The sequence below is a fragment of the Camelus bactrianus genome, chromosome 13 (assembly GCF_048773025.1).
Source record: "Camelus bactrianus isolate YW-2024 breed Bactrian camel chromosome 13, ASM4877302v1, whole genome shotgun sequence".
Classification (NCBI taxonomy): domain Eukaryota; kingdom Metazoa; phylum Chordata; class Mammalia; order Artiodactyla; family Camelidae; genus Camelus; species Camelus bactrianus.
The window spans coordinates 48,872,731-48,896,695 of record NC_133551.1 but is presented as its reverse complement, the minus strand read 5'-3'; the positions used below and the strand labels follow the sequence as shown (position 1 = coordinate 48,896,695).

At 41.9% G+C, this 23,965-nt stretch overlaps 1 protein-coding gene across 5 annotated transcripts; it reads left to right on the top strand.

Annotated features, from left to right (window-relative positions):
• The first annotated feature begins 55 nt into the window (after nt 1-55).
• Nucleotides 56-23,237, top strand: ERMAP (erythroblast membrane associated protein (Scianna blood group)). 5 transcript variants are annotated; one of them, XM_074376672.1, is made up of 14 exons: nt 56-2,091; nt 2,325-2,377; nt 4,655-4,788; nt 11,356-11,440; nt 11,679-12,017; nt 12,285-12,566; nt 14,062-14,178; nt 14,620-14,652; nt 15,659-15,691; nt 17,449-17,469; nt 18,274-18,294; nt 18,390-18,416; nt 18,510-18,536; nt 20,348-23,237. In XM_074376672.1, exons 3-14 carry the CDS (start codon nt 4,678-4,680, stop codon nt 21,070-21,072), a joined length of 1,821 nt encoding a protein of 606 aa, XP_074232773.1. In that variant the 5' UTR covers nt 56-2,091; nt 2,325-2,377; nt 4,655-4,677; the 3' UTR covers nt 21,073-23,237. The 5 variants fall into 5 exon arrangements, with proteins under 5 accessions (XP_074232773.1, XP_074232774.1, XP_074232775.1 ...); XM_074376673.1 differs by lacking the exon at nt 2,325-2,377 and having other exon boundaries at nt 56-929; nt 4,667-4,788; XM_074376674.1 differs by lacking the exon at nt 17,449-17,469.
• Nucleotides 23,238-23,965: the final 728 nt, after the last annotated feature.

The following is a 23,965-nucleotide window of genomic DNA, read 5'->3' as shown; positions in this document are numbered from 1 at the left end:
CTGGCGCTGGGGCTGGGGCTGGGGCTGGCGCTGGGGCTGGGGCTGGGGCTGGGGCTGGGGCTGGGGCTGGGGCTGGGGCTGGAGTGGGTGGGAACGAGTAATAAAAGCTTTTCCCGGGATTATATTCTCGGGTAGCTGCTCGGCCTTGAAGGGTGAGATCTGAAACCTGGGACTAGAATTGTAGCTTTCTAAGCCTCAGTTTTTAATTCGAAAAATAGGAATGGTGATTGCCGCCTTCTTGATTTAGGAGCTTGTTAGGAAGGTCAAATGAGAGCCTGTTTGCCACAGTGCTTTGAAAAGGAAATAGTGAGAGAAGTATAAATAGCCAATATAAACAAAGGGAAATGTTCAGGTTCACTCATAATCAATAAGTTTACAATGACAATTTTTTACAATTACAATTTTATAATTATTTACAATAATTTTACAAATAAAGATACCTGGCTATCATTTTTCATTTATTAGATTAGCAAGGATTGGACAAAATGGTAGATAAATGCTTTGACAGAAATCTTGCACAGTCTAGTAAGAATAATGACAACAACAACAATAATGCTACCTGTCTTCTGGGCTTTATTATATTCCAGGTACTCTTCTTAGAGCTTCATATTTATTACTTATTTATTCCTCATAGTAAGTACGCATAATAATGTACGTCCATAATAATATTATTGTTCCCATTTTGCAAATAAGTGAACAGAGGCACAGAGACGTTAAGTAACTTGTCCAAGGTCACACAGCTAGTAAGTGCCCCAACCAGTATTTCAGCCAGGATTTAGGATAGGACAATGGCCTGTCCAAAGGAAAACATGTTCAAGGCTGCTCCTTTTGTACGTCTAAGGACTGGGCAAGAATTGAAACAAAGGATGGATTCTAAGCAACAGTGAAAGTGTAGCCCGGATGAACACTCAAACATTTTCAGTCAAAGTGTAAGTGGTTACAACCTTTTTGGAAGCCAGTTTAGCACGGCATGTCAGAAGCCTTGAAAATAAGCACAACCCCACAAAAAGACAAATACTGCATGATTCCATTTCTGTGAGATACCTAAAACAGTCAAACTCTTAGAAAGTAGAATAGTGATTGCCAGGCACTGGGGGAGTGGGGGAAAGGGGAGTTGTTCAATGGATGTAAAGTTTCAGTTTTGCAAGATGAAAAAGTTGTAGACATCAGTTGCAAAACAATAGGCATATAGTTAATACCACTGTTATTACCACTTAAAAATGATTAAGATGGTAAACCTTTCTAAGGAGGAAACTATCAACAAAATGAAGAGACAACCAATGGGAGAAAATATTTGCAGTCGATATGAACAATAAGGGGTTAATATTCAAAATGTATAAACAGCCTATACAACATAACTTCAAAAAAACAAACAACCTGATTAAAAAATGGGCAGAAAACCTGAATAGACATTTTCCCAAAGAGGACATGCAGGTGGGCCAACAGGCACATGAAAAGATGCTCAACATTGCTAATCATCAGAGAAATGCAAATTGAAACCACATGGGATATCACCTCACAACTGTCATCATGGCTATCATCAAAAAAAAAAAAAAAAAAAAAACAACAAAACACACACACACAAATAACAGGATGACGAGGATGTGGAGAAAAGGGAACAAGAGTCTGTTTCAGAAATCTTGACATAATAGTGTATTTTACATTTGCATCACGTTGTACAATTTATAAAGTTTAGATTACAGCTGGAGACAGGGCAGGGATCTTTGGAAGGCTTTAAAAAAAAAAAAAGACTAAAATGACTGGATGTAGGGAATGAAGGAGTGGAAAAGCCAAACTGGAAGACTGGAAAAAGTGGGGAGCCACTGATAAAAGTGATGTTATCATAAGTTGTCTTGGGAAAAGATGAGGAAGAGGATAAGTTAGAAGTGTGTGTGTGTGTGTGTGTGTGTGAGACAGAGACACAGACACAGACACAGAGTCAGTTTACCCTTTAAATTATCCTAACTAAATAATCCCATCTCTTTTCCTGTGCTGAATCCCCTGTCTCCTGGATCTTTCTGTTTGTGGTTTATTTTCTCATTATGGAGGATCTTATTCTCCAGTAGCTTCCTCAGAAGAGGTTCATGAAAGGTAAGTTTTTGAGACCTTGCTTGCCTAAAAATGGCTTTATTTTGCTCTCACACTTGACTGACAGCTGGGTGGGGTACAGATTTCCAGATTGGGAATCACTTTCCCTGAGAATGTTAAAGGCATTGATCCATCATCATCTAGCTTCTCATGTGGCTAGACTCTTGAAAAGTCTGAATGATTTTGATTTCTGTTACTTCCTGTGTAATTTTTATTTGTTCATTTGTTTCTGGAAGCTTTTAGGACATATATCTTTCCTTCATCGTTGGTGTCCTAAACCTTCATCATGGTAAGTGATAATATAGGTCTATCATTCATTGCACTAGGGACTCATTGGTTTCTTTCAATCAGGAAACATAGTCTTCAATTCTGAGAAATTTTCTGTGTGTTAGATTGTCTGGTTTTTTAATTCATCTTTTCCCTCTCATTTTCCATCTCCCTTTTTTTTTTTTTTACTTTAACTTTTTGAGACATTTTCCTGAACTTTATCCTCTGATTTTTCTGTTGAATTGGTTTATTTCTATTATAAAATTTTAGTTTCCAAGAGTTTTTCCTGTTTCCCTGACTTTCCTTTTGGTAGCCTCTTGCTTTTGTGTTGTGGATTCAGGATCTTCTTTATTTTGCGTTTCTGAGGATATCAGTTGTAATTTTCTGCCACTTTCTACCACTTCCTAGATTGTCTCCATTGTTTATTTTGGTCTCTGGCTTTCAAGTTGGAGACTTTCCTCAGATAATAACAATAGCTACCATTTATTGGGTGTAAAGAACTGTTCCAAATATTTTTACATGCTTTAACTAATATAATCCTTACACCCAGTGAGGGAGTTACCATTCTTAGCTTCAATTTACCAATAAGGTACAAACTACTATGTATAAAATAAATAAGCTACAAAGATATATTGTACAGCATAGGAAACATAGCCATTGTTTTATAATAACTCTAAATGGAATATAAGTTAAGAAAAGTGACTGGCTTATTTCTCTTTCTAAGCATTCTAATGTATGAGGCTATGATAAAATTTTAAAAAGTCAATTTCCTGAGGAAAAAAAAGACATGTAAAAAAATTTATAGTAAGGAAACAGAGACAGAAAGGTTAAGGCTCTCATCCAGGTCACAAAGCTCAGAAGTGAACCTGAATTTGATCAAACCTCCAGCTTTCCAGTTTACATGAAATATGAGAGATGGAGAAATAAATAATACTGCAAGAAAGCAATTGACCCAGTTGAGAATGAGGGACATTGTACAAGACAAATTACCATGAATCAAAGGTATAAGGAAAACTTTTAAAGGAAGGGCAGAGGAATCATTATGGAATAAAGACACTTAGGAAGTTTAGCCACAAAATGCAATGTATGTACTTTGTTTGGATTCAGGTTTGAGCAAACCATTAGTAAAAAGACATATTTGACACCACTGAAAACATGTGAACATAGACTGGCTATCAAATTCTATAAAGGGATTACTGTCAATTTTGATAGGTGTAGTAATGGCATGAAGTATGTATTTGTCCATGTGCCTTAAAAATGAATGAGGGCCCCAAAGAGATTTAGTTTACATGGGTTATATTTTTTGAAATTTGCCATATTAGGAATTAAAACTGAGATATTTAAATTATAACCTCATTTAAGAACAAAAATAATAAACACATTACATGTCAACATACCATGTTTTATGAAAAACAACTATTTTCTGAAACAAGAAAATAGAAGAATGTTTTCCATTTCTGTAAGTCCTTTAAGTGTCTGGCTTAACAGACGACAGCTATTAGCTCATACCAGTTACTGCATTCAATTGGGAAGTGCATGTACGGTTGACCCTTGAACAACGTGGGTTTGAACTACCTGGGTCCACTTAAACGTGGATATTTTTCAACAGTAAATACCCAGTCCGCGAGTCTCAGCTACCCTGAAATTGGGTGAGCTGAGGAGACATGGTGTGAGCCATCACCGGTGTCTGCTAGACTGAGAAACTAATGTTGAGTGAAAAAAGGAAAACACAGGGAGGGTATTACATATGATGTGCTCCATCTTTATAAAGTTTAAAAATACATAAAAGGATACAATTATGGATCTTATTAATATAAAATTGTGGCTATTCTGAAAGCAAGGTAGGAGGGAAAGCGTTTATCACATGTTGGGGGCAGTAAGCAAGTTTGTTTGTCAGAAAGCACACATCAGGGTGCAGCTGGAGATAAAGGTGGTGAGTTATAGAAGGTGGCTAACTGGTGGTTCTTTGAAACCGATCTTCAGTTTTACTCTGATTTAGAAAGGAAAGAGAAGCAAGCTTTTCAGAAAGGGTGTGATAGGATCAAAATGTATCAAAGGCAATCACTTTGCACTTAGCTTGGGAGGGAAAGGGAGCTGAGGGGCAAAGGCCCTTTACCTCAGTGGCACTGGAAGGCTCCCTCACTCTTAGGAAGCCTCTTTTTGCTCAGTTTCTTTATCAGGGGCAGGCAGGCAGGGTGTGGCTTGCTGGGGTATAGGGACACTGGAAGGGAGTCTGTGGGGCAGAGGAAGCCCCTGGCTGAGAGCTGCCAGCATCAAATAAAAGATGAACTTTCCCCAGGCCCACCTGCAGAGCCCTTCCTGATGCTTCTGCCTGATGCCTGCCTGATCTCCCTGAGTGGGCGGAGGGATGGTTCCAGCTTGGAGACGCCAGCTCAGCCGGTGACGGACAAAGGGCCCCCAGCTCCAAAGGTGGTGAGTCCTCCTCCCTCTCTCCTTTCTCAATTCTTCCTAGTTCTTGGACTTTCTCAGGATCCTCAGGTTCGTTGGAGAAGCTATCCCCTTTCTCCATACTCACAAGAACATTTTAGAGGATGAAATGAGGCAACAGGAAATGAGGGGCATGAAAGGGGACAAGTAACTAGGAGGCTTGATCGGCTTTGTCTAAAGACTCTTCTCTGGTAGCACTGTCATCACTGTTAAGCATCAGAGCCATCACTTTCTTAGCCCTCTCTCTCAGCCCTGTCCTGAGCTCTGTGCTTTCAGACGGATCATCTGTAGATTCCCAGGATCCTCTTAAGCTGCTTGGAGTTATCAAGGGAACTTCCGTTGCATGTTTTTTATGATTTAGAAGTTTTTGAAATTAAACTATTTCAAACTTAAATGTAAGTGACTTCCTATGGGAAAAAATATTTCCAACATGTATAGTAGAAAAAAAGATAATAACTATGTGAAGAATTTTGTAACCCATTTCAGAGACAAATGCCCAAATAGAAAAATGGACAAAGTATAAAGGCAGGTAATGGACAAAGTCCAAATAAGAAACGAATAATCAAAGAAATACAAATTAGGGTTCACAGGTGCTGCCAGTCTCCTAAGGTTGAGTCCAGTGTGGAGGGGAAAAAAAAAAGAAATACAAATTAAAATGAAACAGCATTAATTATTTTTAAAGAGATAACGATTTGGTTACTCATTAAAATGACAAAAATTTTTTAAAATGACAGCAGTGATAGCAAGGTTGTGGAGAAACAAACAGTATGATACATTTTGGTAAATTGATATGACCTCTCTGGAGGGCAGTTTGGCAGTGCAAATGAGAAGTCTCACCATTTTAAAGATGGGAAACTCAAGGCCTAAGAGTTTAAGTGACTTCCTTAAATTTACAAAGTCACACAATTAGGGACCCAGCCAAGACTAGGACTAAGCCTTATAACTTGGCCCTCAATCTACTCACTGCCAATTGTAGCAAAGCTTTGAATAGCAATGCATTGGGAAAAACACTAAATATCCTATAATATGGAATTATTTTTAAAATTCTTGCATATTCATCATGGAACATTGAAATCATTAAAAGAATATTGGAATGGCATGGGAAAATGCACCAAGTTCTTGGTGAGAATGTTGGGTATCAAAATAATACATACAGTGTAGCCCTACTTTTTAAAAAGGTTGTATACATCCATGGAAAAAATATCTGAAGAACCATTTTCTCTTTGGGTGGAGGAATTACAGATGATTTAAAACATTTTTGTCTTTTTTTCTTGTAATTTCCAGATTTTCTATAATAAGTAGGATAGAAAAAGCAAAAATTTTATTCAGTAAAAACTGAAAGATAGCTGAAATGCCATGGGGCTATCCTGGAGGTGAGTTGGAGCTGGCTGATGGGTGGGAGCCTGTTGGGACAAGGAGTGCCCATCCCAGAGGGTAATGTGAGGGGCTCCCAGAGTTGAGGGAGTTAGAGGCCAAAGACTAGGGGAGATAGTGAGAAGAGAGGGCTTTTAGTTCCTTCAAGTAGGATGGATACAAGAAAAAATTAAAATTCTAGATATGGCAATGAAAAAATACATGTAATGATTTTCGGGACCTGGTGTCCTACAGGTGACTTACAGCAAAAGTGGTACCTAGACAGCTGATGATGGAAAACTCTTAGTCACCATCTGTTTACCTTTTTACTTTTTCAGTCTTTTTCTTCTACCCTGTTTCCCCTCTGCCATCATTTAGTTTCCTCTCCCGTTCTTTGGTTTCTTCTCCCCATCTGATCTGGAAACGTCCATCAAATACCATGGTTCTCCCTCCCCATTGCTCCACCCACTGAAGGCTCTCTCAGAAATAGAATCTGACTAATCCTCCTCTTAACTCAATAGTTTTGTAATCTGAAGCATTAAGTTTCCAAATTAAGTGATTTCTAGTGGAGAACTGAAAGTAGGACACTCTTGAAATGTTGTTTTTCCTTTTCACGAAGCAGAATTATAGCACATTGGAGCTGGGAAGGAATTTGAAACTTCATCTAGTCAAAGTTCTTTGATTAAATAAATATTACTTTTGCTAAATTTAGTTTTGTGTTACACATTTTTCATCAATATATTACACTTTATTAATAAGTTGGGAAATAGAGATGAGAAAAATCGCCCATGTTTCCACTACTTAGTTCCTTTCTTACACACCTTAATGTAGTTATAGTCATTGTAAGTATATTATTTTGTGTTTTGCCTCTAACACATCATTATTAGTTTTCACTTGCAACATAGTCTTGATGAATCATAATTTACTTAGTCACTTCCTTACTGATGTACCTGTCGATGGTCCAGTTTTTCACTACTATAAAAATACTGCTGAGGTCATGTAAACTTTTATATTTCATATTTTTTCCTTAGAGTAGATTTCCAGAACATTTCTTACTGGATCAAAAGGCAAATACATTTCCTTACCTCTTGTTACTTCCCAATTTAGAATGAACTCAGCAAATATAAGTGAATTTCCCATTTTCAAGATGAAAACTCAGGGCCTAAGAGTTTAAGTGACTTGCTCAAAGTTGCAAACCAAGGACCAAGCCAAGACCAAAACCAAGCCATCTGACTCCAGTCGTCAGTCCACTAGGGATATAAGCCTTTCTTTTGCCATTTGGTTTTATTTAGTCTTAGATTCTTTTTTTTTTTTTTTTAACATTTTTTATTGATTTGTAATCATTTTACAATGTAAGCCTTAGATTCTTGTGGGTGTTATCACCAGCTTGCTCTCTGCTCTTTTCAGATGACATTATGATTAATGGAATTTCATCAGCTTTAATGAAAAAGCTAAGGTCTCATATCTCACTGGTCACACTCTACCCAATGACAGCAAAATACATGAAACGTTTACCAAAATAGAGCATATGCTAGCACATAAAACAAGTCAATACATTTAAAAGGATCCAAGTCATACAAAGTATGTTTTCTGGCCACAACAGAATTAAATTAGAAATAACAGAAAGTCATCTTGAAAATTTTCTAATATTTGGAAAGTAGATAACACATCTCTAAATAGCCTATAGGTCAAAGCAAAACTTAAAAGGGAAATTAAAAAGTGTTTTGAATGTAATGAAAATGAAAACCACTACGTATCAAAATTTGTTGGCTGCACTAAAGCAATACCTAAGGAGAAACTTATGGCTAAATGACTAATAACTATATTAGAAAAGATGGCTAATATAGTCATCTGTATTGTACTAAATGACAATATTAGGAAAGAAGATCTCAAATCAAGGACCTGAGCAACAAGGAAAAGAGCACTTTAAACCCAAAGTAAGCAGAAGAAAGGAAGTGATAAAGATCTGAGCAGAAATTAATACAATAGAAAACAATCAATGAAACCAAACCTGGTTCTTTGAGATCAATAAAATTGATAAACCTCTAGTCAGACTAATCAAGAAAAAAGAGACATAAATGACCAATATCAGGAATGAGAGGGGGTGACATCACTACAGTTTCCACATATAGTGAAAGAATAATAAGGAAATATTATGAACATAGTTATGCCAACTAATTAAACAAATTGAAAGACTCGAACTACCAACAATCACTCAAGAAGAAGAAATAGATAACCTGAATTACCCTGTATTTATTAAAGAAATTGAATGTTAGTTACAAACCTTCTCATAAAGAAAACTGAAGGCTCAGGTGCTTTCCTGGTAAGTTCCATCAAAAATTTGAGGAAGAAATAATATTAATGCTGCACAAACTCTTCTAGAAATTTAAAGAGGAGGGAGCACTTCTTATTTCATTCTTTGTGACCAGCATTACCCTAATTGCCAAAATTAGAAAAAGATAATTACAAGAAAAGTACTGACCCATATCCTTCATGGACATAGAGGCAAAAATTCTTAAAATTTAATTTTGAAATTTTTTTTTGAGTTTTTTGTTTGCTTTTTGTTTTGAAAGGGAGGTAATTAGGTTTATTTATTTATTTTGGTAGAGGTAGTGGGGATTGAACCCAGGACCTTGGGCATGCTAAGCATGTGCTCCACCACTGAGCTATACCCTCCCCACTAAAAATTCTTAAAATTTAAAGAAATTTTATCTGAAGGTATATAAAACAGATACTATTTCATGATTGACTGTGGTTTACCCCCAGAATACAAAGTTGGTATAACATTGAAAAAAATGAATATAATTTACTATATTAACAAACTAAAATTAAAAACCATTTGTATAAAATAAATAAGCTACAAGGATATACAGTACAACACAGGCAATATAGACAATATTTTATAATAACCATAAATGGAATATAACTTAAAAAAATTTTGAATCACTATGTTTTACAAATGAAGCTTATATAATATTGTACATCAACTGTATTTCAACAAAAAAAGGGAAAATTGTAGGATCATCTTCATAGATACAGACCTATCATTTGACAAAATGAACATCCATTCTTGATAAAAACTCTCAGTAAACTAGAAATAGAGGGAAATTTCCTCAACTTGATGAATGGCATCTATGAAAATGATGTGGCCATCATTAAACTCAACGGTGAAAGAAGGGCTGTTTCCCCTAGGATCAGGAGAGAACCAAGGCAATAAGACAAGATAAGGAAATAAAAGACATTCAGATTACAAAGGAAGAAGTAAGACTGTCTTTATTCATAGACAATACAATCTTTTATGTAGAAAATCCTATGCAATCTATAGAAATGCTACTAGAACTTGTAACTTAGCTTATCAAGGTCACAGATATAAGACAAAATATACAAAAATCAACTGTATTTTTACATGAAAAATCAGAAATTAAAATTAATAAATTACTACCATTTATAATAACATCAAAATATTAAATACTTAGTAAATCTGACAGAAAACACACAAGATCTCTATACACTGATAACTATAAAACACTGCTGAAAGAAATTGAAGACCTAAATAAGTGGAGAGAGAAGCCACATTTATGAGCCACAGCACTCAATATTGTTAAGGTGTCAGTGGTCTCCAAATTGTATCATGTATGTTGAGCTTTAGGAAGTGAAATTATGTTTTACATTTATCAGGGGAACTTTCTTCATAAAGTTCCACCTTCCACCCTAGTTACCTAACTTCTCTTGTTCAGCTTCTGAGTAGCCGGTAACCTGTAGGAAAGTGGCAGGGATAGAGGCAGAGGGAAAAAAAAGAAAGAAAGAAAAGAAACATAAAAAAAAAAAAAAGCATCCTAACTGTAATCCTAACTTTACCATGTCCTAGTGTTACGTTGCCATTTGTAACACTGGGGGATTTGAGGCGTGTGTTATATGCATCATGATTTAAAAACAAAACCAAACAAAACAGCCTTAAACCAGTGTGCTGTTTGCCTTGAGAAAAACAGAATTGGAAATGTGTTCAAAGCTTGAGTTCCTCTTCAGTTTCCCAACCTCACTTTGACAGGCCCACCTCTCCCAAGCTTCATTTTGCCCTATCCTCAGACCTACAGGGTCCCACCCTGATGACTTCTATAAAAAACCTCCTCTTTGGAAATGATTTCAAATGTCAGAGAGAATTTAAAAGACAAGTTCTCTCTTCTTCGAGTGTTTGCATTTAAACTTTTCCCCGGGGGTGGCATGAAAGATTTGTTTCCCACTCAAGGAATTTCAGTCTGTAGCAAGTAGGAGGGGAAAAGTTGTAGGAGGGAATCCTTTAGGGTCTCCCTGTGGTGAATGCACACAGTGGCCCACACTTCCCAGGGATGATCGTCCTCTTTCAGTTTAGTAGTAACAACAGCAATGCACTTAACTGGGAGCTTGATCTGCCAGGCGTTTGTGGCAAGTGCTCTACGTACGTCATCTCCTTGAACCCTCACATTCAGCTGTGAAGAAGGTTCCCCCTTTATACATTAAGAACTGAAGGCTCAATGATGTTGTATAACTTTTCCAGGGACACAGAACTAGTACCAGGTGGAGCTAAGACTTGAACTCCAGACGCTGAGTTTGTAGGATTAGTGCCTTCATGATGCAATGCCTTGGTTTGTTGTTTCTCAAGTGTCACACTTGAAAGGCTGTCAGGGAAGAGCTCCAGGCTGTATTATGGATCCACGATTGGCTTGCAACAGGTGCTTCCCAAGCCCAGCCTGGGACACTAAATGCAAAAAGAGGCCAATACTCGGTGTCTACCTGGCTAGTTTTGGGTATAAGTTCTCATTCTTTCAGACTTCTCCTGATGCCTTCTAGAGCACACTGTCTTGCCATCTGGTCCTCACTCATCTCATCTCCACCATCGTTCTCACTCATGGCATTTAGAGACTTAACCATGATGCCAACCTCTGTGTTGAGCACTTAGCTCCTTCAGTCTTCACAATAATCCTGCCAGGAGGCACAGTTATTTTATGCATTTCAAAGATGGAGAAACTGAGTCTCAGAGAAATTGTCACAAGGTTACATGGAAGTAAGTAGCAGAGCTGGAATTCAACACCTGGTCTGTGTGTTTCCAGAGCCTACCCTTTACAGCCTCCATCTCTGCCCCACCTCCTAGGTGGTACCCTTTCTCACATCAAACTTGCCAATCCTTTCTGATGTCTCCCTGTGTCTGTCCTCCTAGTCCAGGTGAAGATGGCAAGTTCCTCTCGCTCCTGGCTCTCCAGATGCCTCATCACACTCGTCTTCCTCCAGCTGCCTTTGCACGTGTCGGGTAAGAGTTTCAGAACCTCTCTTTCCCTTTCTGGGACATCTGACAGAGGTGTTCCAAGAATAAAGAGGCCTGGCCAGAGGCCTTGTTTCTTCTTGGGTTCTGTTCTTCCCCCAGTGGTTTCCAATGCCCTACCCAGGAGCTGTCCTTCCCCCAAATATTCCCTCGCACCTCGGTTGCCAAGCTTTCTCTCCCATCTCTTCCAAACCGCCTTGCCCCTTTTTTCGTTCGCACCGCACAGGGGATGCCGGCCAGTCCCACGTGGCCCCGCTAGGGGGCACAGCCGAGCTGCTCTGCCCTCTCCCGCTCTGGCCCGTTACCATACCCTCCGATGTGAGGTGGCTGCGGACCCCGGGGCTGGGTCTCTCCCAGCTTGTTCACGTATTCCGGGAAGGGAAGGACCTGGAGGAAGGCGTGATGCCGGAATATAAGGGGAGGACGGCGTTGGTGAGAGACGCCCGAGAGGGAAGTGTCACTCTGAGGATCCACCATGTCCGGCTGGAGGATCGGGGGCGGTACCGATGTCAGGTCCAGATCGGAAACCTGAGTCGAGAGGGCACCGTGACGCTGCAGGTTGCAGGTTAGTCATTATTCAAGGGGGACTGAGGTGGCCCCAGGATCTGAATCATGGGATGCAGTTGCTGCTAGATGTAGATTTGGAAAGGTACTAGGATGAAGCCAGAGACTGTCTCCTGTTGGAAGATCAGCGAAGGAGAGGGCAGGCATTCAAGTGCCTTTATCAGCCGCCCCTCCTTCCCCGCTCAGCACCGAAGGCTGTGGGAGCGAGAAGAGGGCTGGGGCGGGGAGCGCCCTTGCCCAGGACATGCCCAGCGTCTCTCCTCTTCAGTTCTAGGCTCCGACCCTTACATCCACGTGGAAAGCTACGACGCTGGATGGATCCAGCTGGTGTGCAGGTCGGCGGGATGGTTCCCAAAGCCTTGGGTCCAGTGGAGAGACCCTCAGGGCAGGGTGTTTCCATCCCTGTTGGAGACCCATTCCCTGGACGAAGCTGGCCTCTTCCGAGCAGCGGTGTCCAACAGAGTCAGGGACAGCATTCTGGGGAATGTGTCCTGCACCATCCGCAATGGGGCGCTCGGCCAAGAGAAGACCACAGCCATGGTCATAGCAGGTAAACGCAGGCTGGAAGACAGGCTTGAAACCCCTGGTGGTTTCAGAGAAAACTCCTATGTTGGTGGAAACTTCATTAAGCATTTTTGAATATTTAAAATTCCAGGAATAACACGTTTATTGTAGAAAAACTGAAAAAATACAGAACATTTTAAAGAAACCCCAAAAGTTTATAATTTCCTAAGTTGGGGAGAACCACTGCTCACATTTGGGGACATTTCTTTCAAGAGTTTTTTTTGTGTGTGTGTATCTGTGAGAGTCCCTGTGTTTATATATATGCATTCTTCCACCCAGGTTTATTTTTTGACCCATCCACTTACAATGCCATGAGCATTGTTCACCCACGTCCTTAAGTAGTTCTTTGCAGTGTGATTTTTGAAGGCTGCATAGTATTTCATTGTGTGGTTATAGCATAATACAATTAATCAAAGTCCTATTTCTGGACATCTGGATGGTTTTCAGTTTCTCCTCACATTATAATTAATGATGCAATGAATATCTTGGCACATATTTTGGGAAGTGATTCTGATTGTTTTCTTAAAGTGTTTTTCTGGAGGTAGAATTAGTGGGTCAAAGTGGGTGTGACTCTTTTAGACCCTTGGAACAGGGAGCCCTGTGGCAGAGCAGAGCGGTTTTAGAGTCAAGACAGACAGACAGTGGTCTGGGGTCCCGGGTGGGGTGGGGTCATGGACCTCTGCCAATCCCTTTTTTCTTTTCTCCCCCTGCCCCCCTCCCTTCTCTTACTTTTGCCACTGCCTTTCACTAAGTGCTAAGCACTTTACATGCCTGATCTCGTCAAATCTCCCGACCACCCAACGGGACAGGGTTCCTCACCACCCCCATGTTGCAGATGGCAAGCCAGGCTCCGAGAGCCTCCATCTCTTGCTGAGGGTCACGTGGTACTGAGCAAGGGCTCACATCCAGCTTAAGCTCTTTGCCACTTATCACAGAGCCTCTTCTGCTGCTTTTTTCACCTCTATTTCTTCTTTCCCCTCTCCTTTCTCCGCTGCCTAGACTTTCAGCTTGCTGCTGGAGCACCACAGAGATGATTTTGCCCCTGCAGACAGGGCTCAGGGCAAAGAGGTTGCTGACTGCTGTTCTACCTCAGAGTGAGGATTTGAAGGGGAAGTGGCTGGGTGCTCATGAGAAGGCTGTAGGGGATTCCCAAGGAAGCACCTCCAAATCTCCAGTCTCTGGGGAATTTTTCCATAAAGGACAGGATGAGATTGTGGTTGAGAAGCCAAGTTTGACTCCGTGTCTTTGGGCAGGACCACTGAAAGCAAACCTGAGAGAGAAACATCTCACCTTCAAGTCATCCCTGGTCATCTGGGGTTTGAATTACAGGAGAAGCAAAGAGCCTCACTGACTTGGCTGGAGGCCTCTTTGTAGAGGTGATGGAAGCAGTTAGGAGGCACCTGCATGACCTGCCATGTGAGATGGGACCCCGGGAATGGGAGAAGCTCTCAGAGGGTGGTCATGGGTGGTTTCTGTTTCAGCCCCGTCTCCAGCGAGGTTCTCCTCATCAGAAGTGGCTCTTGCTGTGATCCTGCCTGTCCTGGGGCTTCTCATCATTGTGGGCGTTAACTTCATCTGGAAGCAAAGAAAATCAAAAGGTAACTAAGTAGTAAGGCGGCCCAGGCTGGCAGGAAGTGGGACTGTGGCCTCTCTAGGAAAAGGCCAGGAGGAAGCAGACATAGATGGGACAGTTATCTGTAGGTTGGCTGGGAGACTGGTAGAGCCATGCTCTGGGGACCTACACTGCAGAGGGGATCAAAGAACGTGAAATTGTGAAATCTCATCTTTTGAGAAATTAGAAAATAACACATCATGCCAGCTGTCTAATTAATTAGGAAACCCAATTCTACCCATTGGATAAAACACTCATAAATATGGTACCATTTCACAGAATCTCATTGTTGCAAAGGTCACAAACCCACAGTGACAAGGAGCAAAGTCCTAGTTAGGTGGCTTGCTGTCCCTGGACAGTTCTGCCTGTTAGAGAAGGCCCTCCCTCAAACTGAGCTGACAGCTCTTTCTTTCTCTCTCCCTACCAGAGGAGCTTCTCTATGAACAGGTGATGGAGGTAGGTAAGTGTCCCAGGCTGGGTGGGGATGTTTCTCTGTTTTGTTCATTTGTGTGTCCCCAGAGCCCACGAATCTAAATCCTGTACCCGAAAATCCCAGCATCTGCTGTCCTTGGTGGTGACGGTGGTTGTGGTGGTGGGGTCAAAACCCACTGTTTCCAGTTTCTGCTGACTCTTGTACTAGCTTGCCTTCCAATATGCGTGGTGATTTTGCCTGTGAGCTCATGGTTTGATCTTACGCTGGAGGAGCTGTGCAGACCTAATGCGGGAGATGCTTTATTCATTCAACAAATCATTGATAGCTGTCTACTAAGTGGTGCAGACTACACCAGATGCTGGGAATACGGTGGTGGATGAAAGACAACACAGTCTTGGGACTTTCAGTCTAGCCAGGCATGTATACATGAATTCAATAACTACACAAATAAATGTGTACAAATGCCACACATGGATGTTCTGAAGGCTGGGAAGACAGTGACCAGGTGGAACCAACCAGCCAGACCTCAGGGATGGAAGGGGAGTCCCCGGAGGAAGTGCTGTTTGATCTGGAGGACGGACATGCATTGGAGGAGAGGGAATAGAAAACCATCCGCAGCAGAAAGAAGAGCCTGAGAAAGAAACACGGTGCAAAAGTGAGGGGAAAGGTGGCAGAAGGTGACGCTGCAGATTTAGGCAGGGCCAGTATGAGAGGCTTGTAGACCATGTGAAGGGTTTTCGTCTTTCTCCGCCAGGCAGTGGTGAAGCTGTGAAGGGGCTCTCCCGACCAGAATCGTGTTTCAAGAAGCTCTCTCGGGCTGCTGTGTTGAAGGAGACCAGAGGGAGCAAGACAGAATGTGGGGGCCATGGGGGCTGCTATCTTGGCATCCAGATGAGAGATGATGAGGGCTGGATCAGCGGGTGGAGGTGGAGATAGAAGCTGACAGGTTCAAGAGCCTGTCAACTCAATAGGAGGCAGGGACCCTCAAGGTAATGGCTCAGAATTTCATTTTCTTTTACTTTTCTTCCTCTAGAAAATCTTCTCTCAGCCCATGCAAAAGAAAAAGGTAATTATATGTCTAGAATAAGGGGCAGTGAACAAATAATGTATTTTTCTCCTTCTACGTAAATGCTGAGAGTCTTATTATACATACATTATATGTGTGGTGTATGTATACACACACACACACCCCATATATATATCCTCTGTCAATATTACTGGAATTTACTTTCCAGTATCAAGGGGGTCATAGGGTTGGTAGCAGTGGGTGACGGGATGCCCTGGTCAAAATTTTTAGGTCTGGATTATCATGAGCTCCCTTCATTAGCCTTTCTCCCAGTCACCTAGAAAGAATATCTATATACTACTTAAAATATATTAAAATAGTCCTATGGGATGGATGAAAATCTCAGGGGTCCATGCAACCTTTGCTTTGAGAGAGGCGGTGTGATGCAGTGGGAGGGTCACAGGCTCTGAAGTCAGCAACACCTGGCTCAGATCTGCCATTTACTTCACTCTCTGAGCTTTGGTTTCCTCGTCTGTAAAATGGGGCTTCTAAGTCCCCTCACCTGATTATTTTCAGGATGAAAAAGACAACTTAAAAAAAAACCCCAAAACCTCCTATTACAGTGCCTAGACCCTTTCCCTTATTGCCATTTTGTCTTCATTAATTGAATGTTTGCTCTGGGCCACTGAGGGTAAAAGCTACCTCGAGTCCCAGAGAACAGGCAGGGCTCTGCCCTTTGAAAGTCTAGTTGTGAAGGCATGTCACTGGCTCAGAAACGGCTCCACATGCAGTGATTTCGGCACTTCTTCCCTCCCCCCTTCACACCTCCTCCAAGCTGGTAAAAATGTGCACACCTCAGGGACTCAATCCGTTCTGTCCTAGAAGGGAAGGAACAGTGTGGTGTAGGGGTGAAGGCCTCCGACTAGGAGTCAGACAGACTTGGGTTTGAATGCTGCCCCCTTGGCTACTCGCTAGCTGGATGATCTGGACAAATTGAATGTCCTGCTGAGCCTCAGACCACCACTCTGTAGAATGAGAATAATAATTACATGCACCTCACATGGTTGAGAGGATTCGGGGCCTAAGTCATAAGAACAGGACACAAGATGTGGAAGCTGTTGGTAGGGGGAATGGTAAAAATAAACCAAAGACTTCCTAGGGGCCGTATCATATTCAAGTTCACTGCCCTGAAGCCTAACACCTAACCCATGCCCAGCCCTTAGCACGGGGCCTGGCAGTGAACTCAAGTGTCTAATTTCAGCTCTGTGGCAGGGCCAGTGCTAAGGGGAAGTGTGGGTGGATGACCCTTCCAGAGAAGCTGCAGTTACTCCACCAAAGCACAGATGCATATACCCATGTGCCCAAACCTCCTGGGGTCTCCAGGTTTGTGTTTCTCTGCTGTTCTTTGCGGGGGGGGCGGGGGGGCGTCACTATAGAGGTAACGGAGCATGTCAGTAAGTCAGTGGTAGGCTTTCAGCTCGTTTTACACCACAGATGTTACAAACAGTCATAAACGGGCAGCAAGGCATACACTCACGGACACCCAGTTACAAACAGAAACACCCATATGGACAGCAGAGATGAAACCAGACAGACAAAAGGAAGGGAAGAGGAACCCCAAGTTCCGGGTAGTCCAGGCCATCTGCAAAGTGGCATGAGCACCACTGTACTCCCCGGCCTGCCCTTTGGAAGATGTGATGAGGGGCTGACAGCATCAACACCATCCCTTCTGCTGTGAGGGGACGGAGTGATGGTCCTTCCTGGGCTCTGGCGATAAAGCGGCAGGACGGGCTCACTTGTGTCTCTCTGTTTTTCAGGAAGGCTCCGAAAAGCCCTCAGTAAGTTCTGGTCCTCATCCATTGTGCAGACCTTCTTCTGCTGACGACTTTGCTTTAGATTGAGAGTCTCAGATTCACCTCCTGGGGCAGAAGAGAGGGGTCAGGTCCATGAGTGTTGGGGATTTCTTGGCTCTCTAAGGCCTCTTTTTTTTTCTCGAGTAGTCCCCCATCCTCTTTCCTGTGCAATTGTTACCTAGTCTCTAAATGGGAAACGTTTTAGCAAGAAGAGAGGTTCCTCCCATAGGTGAAGCCATCTGGAAGACCCTTCTGTCACTCAGGCATGACGTTCCCCTAGGTGGGACCCAAGGTAGATGGATCCCCATTACACTGAATTAAACTGAGTATGTGGAGTGGTGCCTCTCCACCCTTTCATGCATGAGAACCTCCTTATAACAACAACAAATCGTCAGACATGTGGCATGTCTGCTTTATTTCACATTGAGAAATAAACATAAGAAAATCTCATGGAAATTCAATGATCATTTTAAATGAACTTATACTTTATTCTTCTCCCACGACATCTTCACAAGTTTATGTTGCCATCCCTCACGTGTGTGACATGTGTTGTTTGTTCAGTCTGCCGGTCAGGTTTGGTTCCCACAGGAACTTGCTGACCCTCTGCAGTATCTCTGGGGGCCCCTGTTCTGCGGCGGTGAGCCACTGCTGTTGCAAAGTCACTGTCATGGGGGAAGTTCAGGGTATCACCTTGAGGATCTGATCTGGGAATGTGGTTGGAATGGAACTGTAGCATCACAGGAATTAGATGCCCTTGTTTTGATTTGTCTGACTGTTTTTATTCTTTAGAGAAACTCCGGAGTGATCTGAGTAAGTTCCCCTGTTCTTGTGACTTCCACACCAGCTTATCTCCTGTTGATTCGACTTCCAGTGATAGCTCATTCCCCTTGTTTCTTCTTTTGTAGAGTTGAAAAGAGCAGCAGCAAACTCAGGTGAGATGCACTTTCCCTGCTCCCCGCCCTGCCATCCTCACCAGCAAGTCTCCATTTCTCGTCGCTTTAACAACCCCTTTTTCTGTCTTTCAGGCTGGAGAAGGGCTCGGCTGCACTTTGGTAAGTTACACCAGTCAAACTGATCCACATTTTAGAGCCCATTGCTCTGTTCTTTTGGAATGCAGACTGTAATTTAAAGAATTTTTAATCAAATTTGTTTACCTGCTCATCAAATTTTTAAAAAACTTTGTGCTTTTGAGAAGGTCACTCTTAGATTCAGAAAGTCACCCCTCTTTTAGAACACATAAATATTCCATTTGATCTTCTTGTCGGTTTTCTACAAATTTTGAGATTCTTTTCTTAAGTTCATTGGTTATTCATATTTTATCTTTGTGGCTTGTCTGCTCCTGTCCTACTCTGGCTACTTTTTTGATTTGTGAAGATTTTTTTTTTCTGTATTCACTCTGTCATGTTTTTCACAAAATATTTTTCTGAGCTTTTCATTTGCATTTTAATTTTCTTATCCTTTTTTTGATGCATGAGTGTTCCATTTTCCGGTAGTCAAATCTATCCATTTTTTCCTATGTAGTCTCCTCTGTGCTTTCAGGGTGGGAAGTCCTTCCTTTCCCGCTACTGGGTAAATAGCTGGTGCTCCTGTCCCTATCTACACGTCTGCCGCATCCTTCTTTCTCTGAAGATCAGTTTCTTGGGGGGGGAGGATGCTGATTGAGATTCTCAGAGAGGGGAGTGAGTTGGGCAGATGCCTCAACAAAGGAGACTATGAAAAGTTTTCATAGTTTTATTTGAAAAGATTTGCACATCTCTTTTCAATTTATTCCTAAATAGTTTGCATTTTTTGCTGCTGTTTGAATGAGACCTGTTATTTTCACTGCTTTCTGTCCTTCTCTGCTTTCCGGGCTGCTCATCCCCCTTCTGTTCACAGGGCTTTCCTTCAGGCAGGGGCAACAGAATCAATGAGTCGGCATCTGTGGCATTCTGGGAACTCAAAAACAGTTCTCACGCTCATAACCTGGCTCATTCCCACGACTTCGACTCAGTTTGCATTTCTTGGATTTAACTCTCCAAGAAGAGCTTCTTATCTCTACTTGGGGAAGGAGGGAGACTCATGGTGACCCTCATATATCCACAATTTTAAGGAATAATCCTTCTCTCTATATTAACATTTTAAAACGAGGATTATAAGCAATAATTTTACCTAAGAAAATGAGCATCACACTCAGTACGTGAATGAGGCACTCTCTCATCCATTGGCTCATTAGATCTGCACAACAGCTCTACAACATAGGTGCTGCTATTATTCCCACTTTATAGATAGAGAAAGTAAAGTCTGGTGGGGGGAGGGTATTGCTCAGTGGTAGAGCGCATGCTTAGCATGCACAAGGTCCTGGGTTCAATCCCCAGTACTTCCATTAAATAAATAAATAAATAAATAAATAAATAAATAAATTTAAAAAAACATAATTACCCCCCCCCAAAAAAAATTAAAAAAAAAAAAAAGAAACTAAAATTTGAGGATGGATAACAAGTCCAAGTTCACATAACTAGCATGCGGCAGAGCTGGACTCAAGCATCCTATCTGGCTTCTGGTCTAACATCAAAGTCTGTTTATGAGCATACATTTGGTTCCTTTGGGCCGTCAAAGACAAAGGCAGTATTTTCTAAGGATCAAGGCAGCTTCACAGACAGCTGAGAAACTTTTCTCTCTTTCACATAATACACTACCAGTAGATCTAAGAGACTGGAAGACAGTTTTCTTTGGTTCCAGGACACATGGAGGATAGGGCACCATGAACTAAAATGGGCCAATGACAGTGGTTGCAGACCTAGAGATTTTTATTCCCTCCATAACTACCCAAAGATCCCTTGAGACTGAGACTTCCCAAACCTCATCTCTCTGTGGCCCTCTGCAGTGGCGGTGACCCTGGACCCAGACACAGCGCATCCCAAACTCATCCTGTCTGAGGACCGGAGATGTGTGAAGCTTGGAGACACAAGGCAGCCCTTGCCGGACAACCCCCAGAGATTTGACTTCATCGTCAGTGTCCTGGGCTCTGAGTACTTCACGGCCGGCTGTCACTACTGGGAGGTGTATGTGACAGACAAGACCAAGTGGGCCCTCGGGGTGTGTAGTGAGTCCGTGAGCAGGAAGGGGAAGGTCACCGCCTCACCCACCAACGGACACTGGCTCGTGCGACAGAATTGTGGGAATGAGTACGAGGCCCTCACGTCCCCGCAGACCTCCTTCCGCCTGAAAGAGCCCCCGCGGTGCGTGGGGATTTTCCTGGACTATGAAGCAGGAGTCATTTCCTTCTACAACGTGACGGACCAATCCCACATGTTTACTTTCACCCACAGTTTCTCTGGTCCCCTTCGCCCTTTCTTTGAACCTTGCCTTCATGATGGAGGGAAAAACACAGCACCTCTAATCATCTGTTCTGAACTCCAGAAACTGGAGGGATCAACTGTGCCCAAGCCAGAAGACAAAGGCCATGCTAATAGAGATGTTGCCCTGAAGGTGGACCCTTCCCTGCTCGCTGCTCAGACTCCGGAGCTCTTCCCACTCAGAGACAGGATCCTGTCCTGGCCCTCTGACCTTGGCCCAGCCCTTCAAGGACTTAGGGTTCCTTCTTTTTAGGGACGGACCTCATTACCAGCCCAGTGCCCTGGATTTCAGTCTCCTGGCCCAGCACCTGCTTCTGGAACATCTCTCTTTTCCTCCAGCCCAGACTCTTTTGTGATTCCTTTTGTACCACCTTCCTCCCACGGCTCAGTTCTAAACTCTGTTCTCCTTCTGGGGACTTGCAACTCCCATTGCCCTAAAAGAATTCTTGAGAACCAAATGAACAGTCAGACTAGGTTTAGGTGGTGATGCTGAATGTGTGTCACCAAGATGCAAGGGCTCTCTACTTGAGGGGCTGGTTAGCAGAACTTCATCCTGCCTCATCCTGCTCTCAGGCTGTTAGTCATGAGTTACGGTGCCCAGTCCTGACTTCTTACTTATCCTATGAAGAATTGCTTTTCTCCTTTTCTCAGGGCAGGCCTCTAGTCCCCAAAGCCAGCTTTTTAAAAGTAAACATGTTTTGGGTCACACACTCTTCCTTCTTTCTTCTGGAATATAGGGAAGGGAGGCCAGAGGGATTAAAAACAAAACAAAAAAATGCAATCACTCTTTTCTATTTCCTTGATGCTGTTTACAGCACAGTTGGTGACATTCAGAGCTAATGTACATGTTTTCAAAGCTAATTACCTATTTATGATAACCAGTTATGGGGACTTCAAACATGGTAGCCATAATCCTGAAAAACCTCAGGAGAGCAATCAGGAAACTGGGAAGCCCACCTTCAAACAGAGCAGCCCAGCTGTTTGTGGCCTTGAAAAGGCAGCTATGGGCAAGGCAATCTGTTACACTGGCCCTTTTGAATCCGCTCTGGGATTCAGAGAGGCCCAGCTAGAAAAAGTGGCAGTTTTAGCCTCCAAAGTTAGAAGCCTTTTTTCCGTAAGACCATGATATCGGAGGACTTGACTATTTGGGTAGCAAACAGCCTCTTATGTCAGAAAGTATGGATTTCAAATAGGAAGTTGGTAGACCAAGTGTGAGGATAAAATAATGAATCTGATTTTTGGGTGTGGCTTGCAGAAAGAACCCTAGTCACTCTCAAGTCACACCACGTATGTGATCTGCCCTCTTTGTCGAGATATTGGCTATCAACTTGCAGATGGGTACACAGTTCTACCCAGCAGAAACTGGATCATTCTGTCTGTCAGAAGTTCTCTCTGTTAGTGCCTATTTTAGTGTTCTCCAGAGAAACAGACTACATATATATACATATGGCGGGGAAAACATATATGTATTTATTTATTATAAGGAATTGGCTCACATGATTATAGAAGCTGGCAAGGCCCAAGATCTGCAGGGTTAGTCAGCAAGTTGGAGGCCCAGGTGAGCCAGTGGTTTAGTTCCTATCCAAGCCTGAAGGCCCAACACCTAGGAGATCCTATGGTATGATTCCAATTTGAAGGCTGAGACCCAGGAAAAACCAGTATTTCAGTTTTGAGTCTGAAGGTAGGAAAAAGGTTGATGGCTCAGACCTGAAGGCTGTCAGGCAGGAAGAATTCTCTTACTTAGTGGGTGGTCAGCTTTGTGGTTCTACTCAGGCCTTCAACTGATGGGATCAGGCCCACCCATAGTAGGGAGAGCAATCTACTTTACTCAGTCAACCAATTCAAATATTAATCTCACCTAGAGATCATCATATTGAGTGAAGTAGAAAGATAAATATCATATGATATCAGTTATATGTGGAGTCTAAAAATACATATATAAATTCTATTTACAAACCCCAAACAGACTCATGGACATAGAAAACAAAGGGGAAAGGGCAGGGAAGGATAAATTAGGGGTTGGGGATTAACAGACACACATTACTATATATAAAATAGATAAACAACAAGGACCTACTGTATAGCACAGGAAACTATATTCAATTTCTTGTAATAACATATAATAGAAAATAATCTAAAAAGAAAAAATATGTGTGTATATGTATAACTGAGTCACTTTGCCCTATACCTGAAACTAACATTGTAAATCAACTGAACTTCAATAAAAAGTTAAAAATAAAATGTTAATCTCATCCAGAAACCCTTACAGAAATACTCAGAATCATGTTTGACCAAATATCTGGGCACTTTGTAGCCCAGTCAAGTTGACACATAAAATGAAATATCACAGCACTTGAGTGGAATTTTTTGTTTGCTTTTGTATGGTACTTAAATAAAAATTTGATATTTTTTGCTTGGCATGCTGTTATTTTCATCGTGAATGAGAAGTTGTGGGGAAAGGCTTTGGGCTGGTAAGAGAGAAGCAAATTATGGATGGGATTCATTTTGAACAATCTTGATTCCACCCAAACAAGCTTTAATGATAGTTAAAAATAAAGCCACAGTTTTATGTCTGAGTCTGCCTTCTCTGTATTTCATTTATAACAGTTTATAAAGTAATAGCATATATAGGGTATTTATATTTCACTCATCCATATTGAGTTTCAAACGTACTTTCGTGACTATTCCTAACTTAAAACTAACTCACATTGTTCACACTGGCTGCACCCAAAGACTTACCAGCAGGAAAGAGAACTGACATTTGTGGCCGCAGAAGCTTTACATATGTTAACTCATTAAATCCTTGCAGTAGTTCTGCCAGGGATTTTATAGGAAAAGGAAAAGGAAATCATGCTTTAAATGGCTAGGTGGTGGACCTGGGATTATAAATCTGGTGTATCTAGTTCTGAAGACAATAATTTTTTTCTTTGCACTGAAATATCTTGAAGATATGAGAGATCTGTAGAATTTTAGCCTTACAAATTCAATTAGACTTTTGTTTTGTTTTGTTTTGAAGTTAAACCTGAAAACAAAAAATCCTAGTCCTGGATATACCTTAGTGGTCGTCTTGTGTCTGGACTGATGAACGTCAGTCAGGTTTAAATACTGTAGCATCCAGAAAAATCCCTGCGCAAGGGGCTTTGCGA

What these genes read in the sequence shown, in the direction of transcription:
- ERMAP (XM_074376673.1), top strand. Translation starts at nt 4,678, where the DNA reads ATGCTTCTGCCTGATGCCTGCCTGATCTCCCTGAGTGGGCGGAGGGAT. An exon ending in GGCCCCCAGCTCCAAAGGTG is followed by an intron (nt 4,789 to 11,355) that starts GTGAGTCCTCCT and finishes CTCCTAGTCCAG; the next exon opens with GTGAAGATGGCAAGTTCCTC. An exon ending in CACAGCCATGGTCATAGCAG is followed by an intron (nt 12,567 to 14,061) that starts GTAAACGCAGGC and finishes TTTCTGTTTCAG; the next exon opens with CCCCGTCTCCAGCGAGGTTC.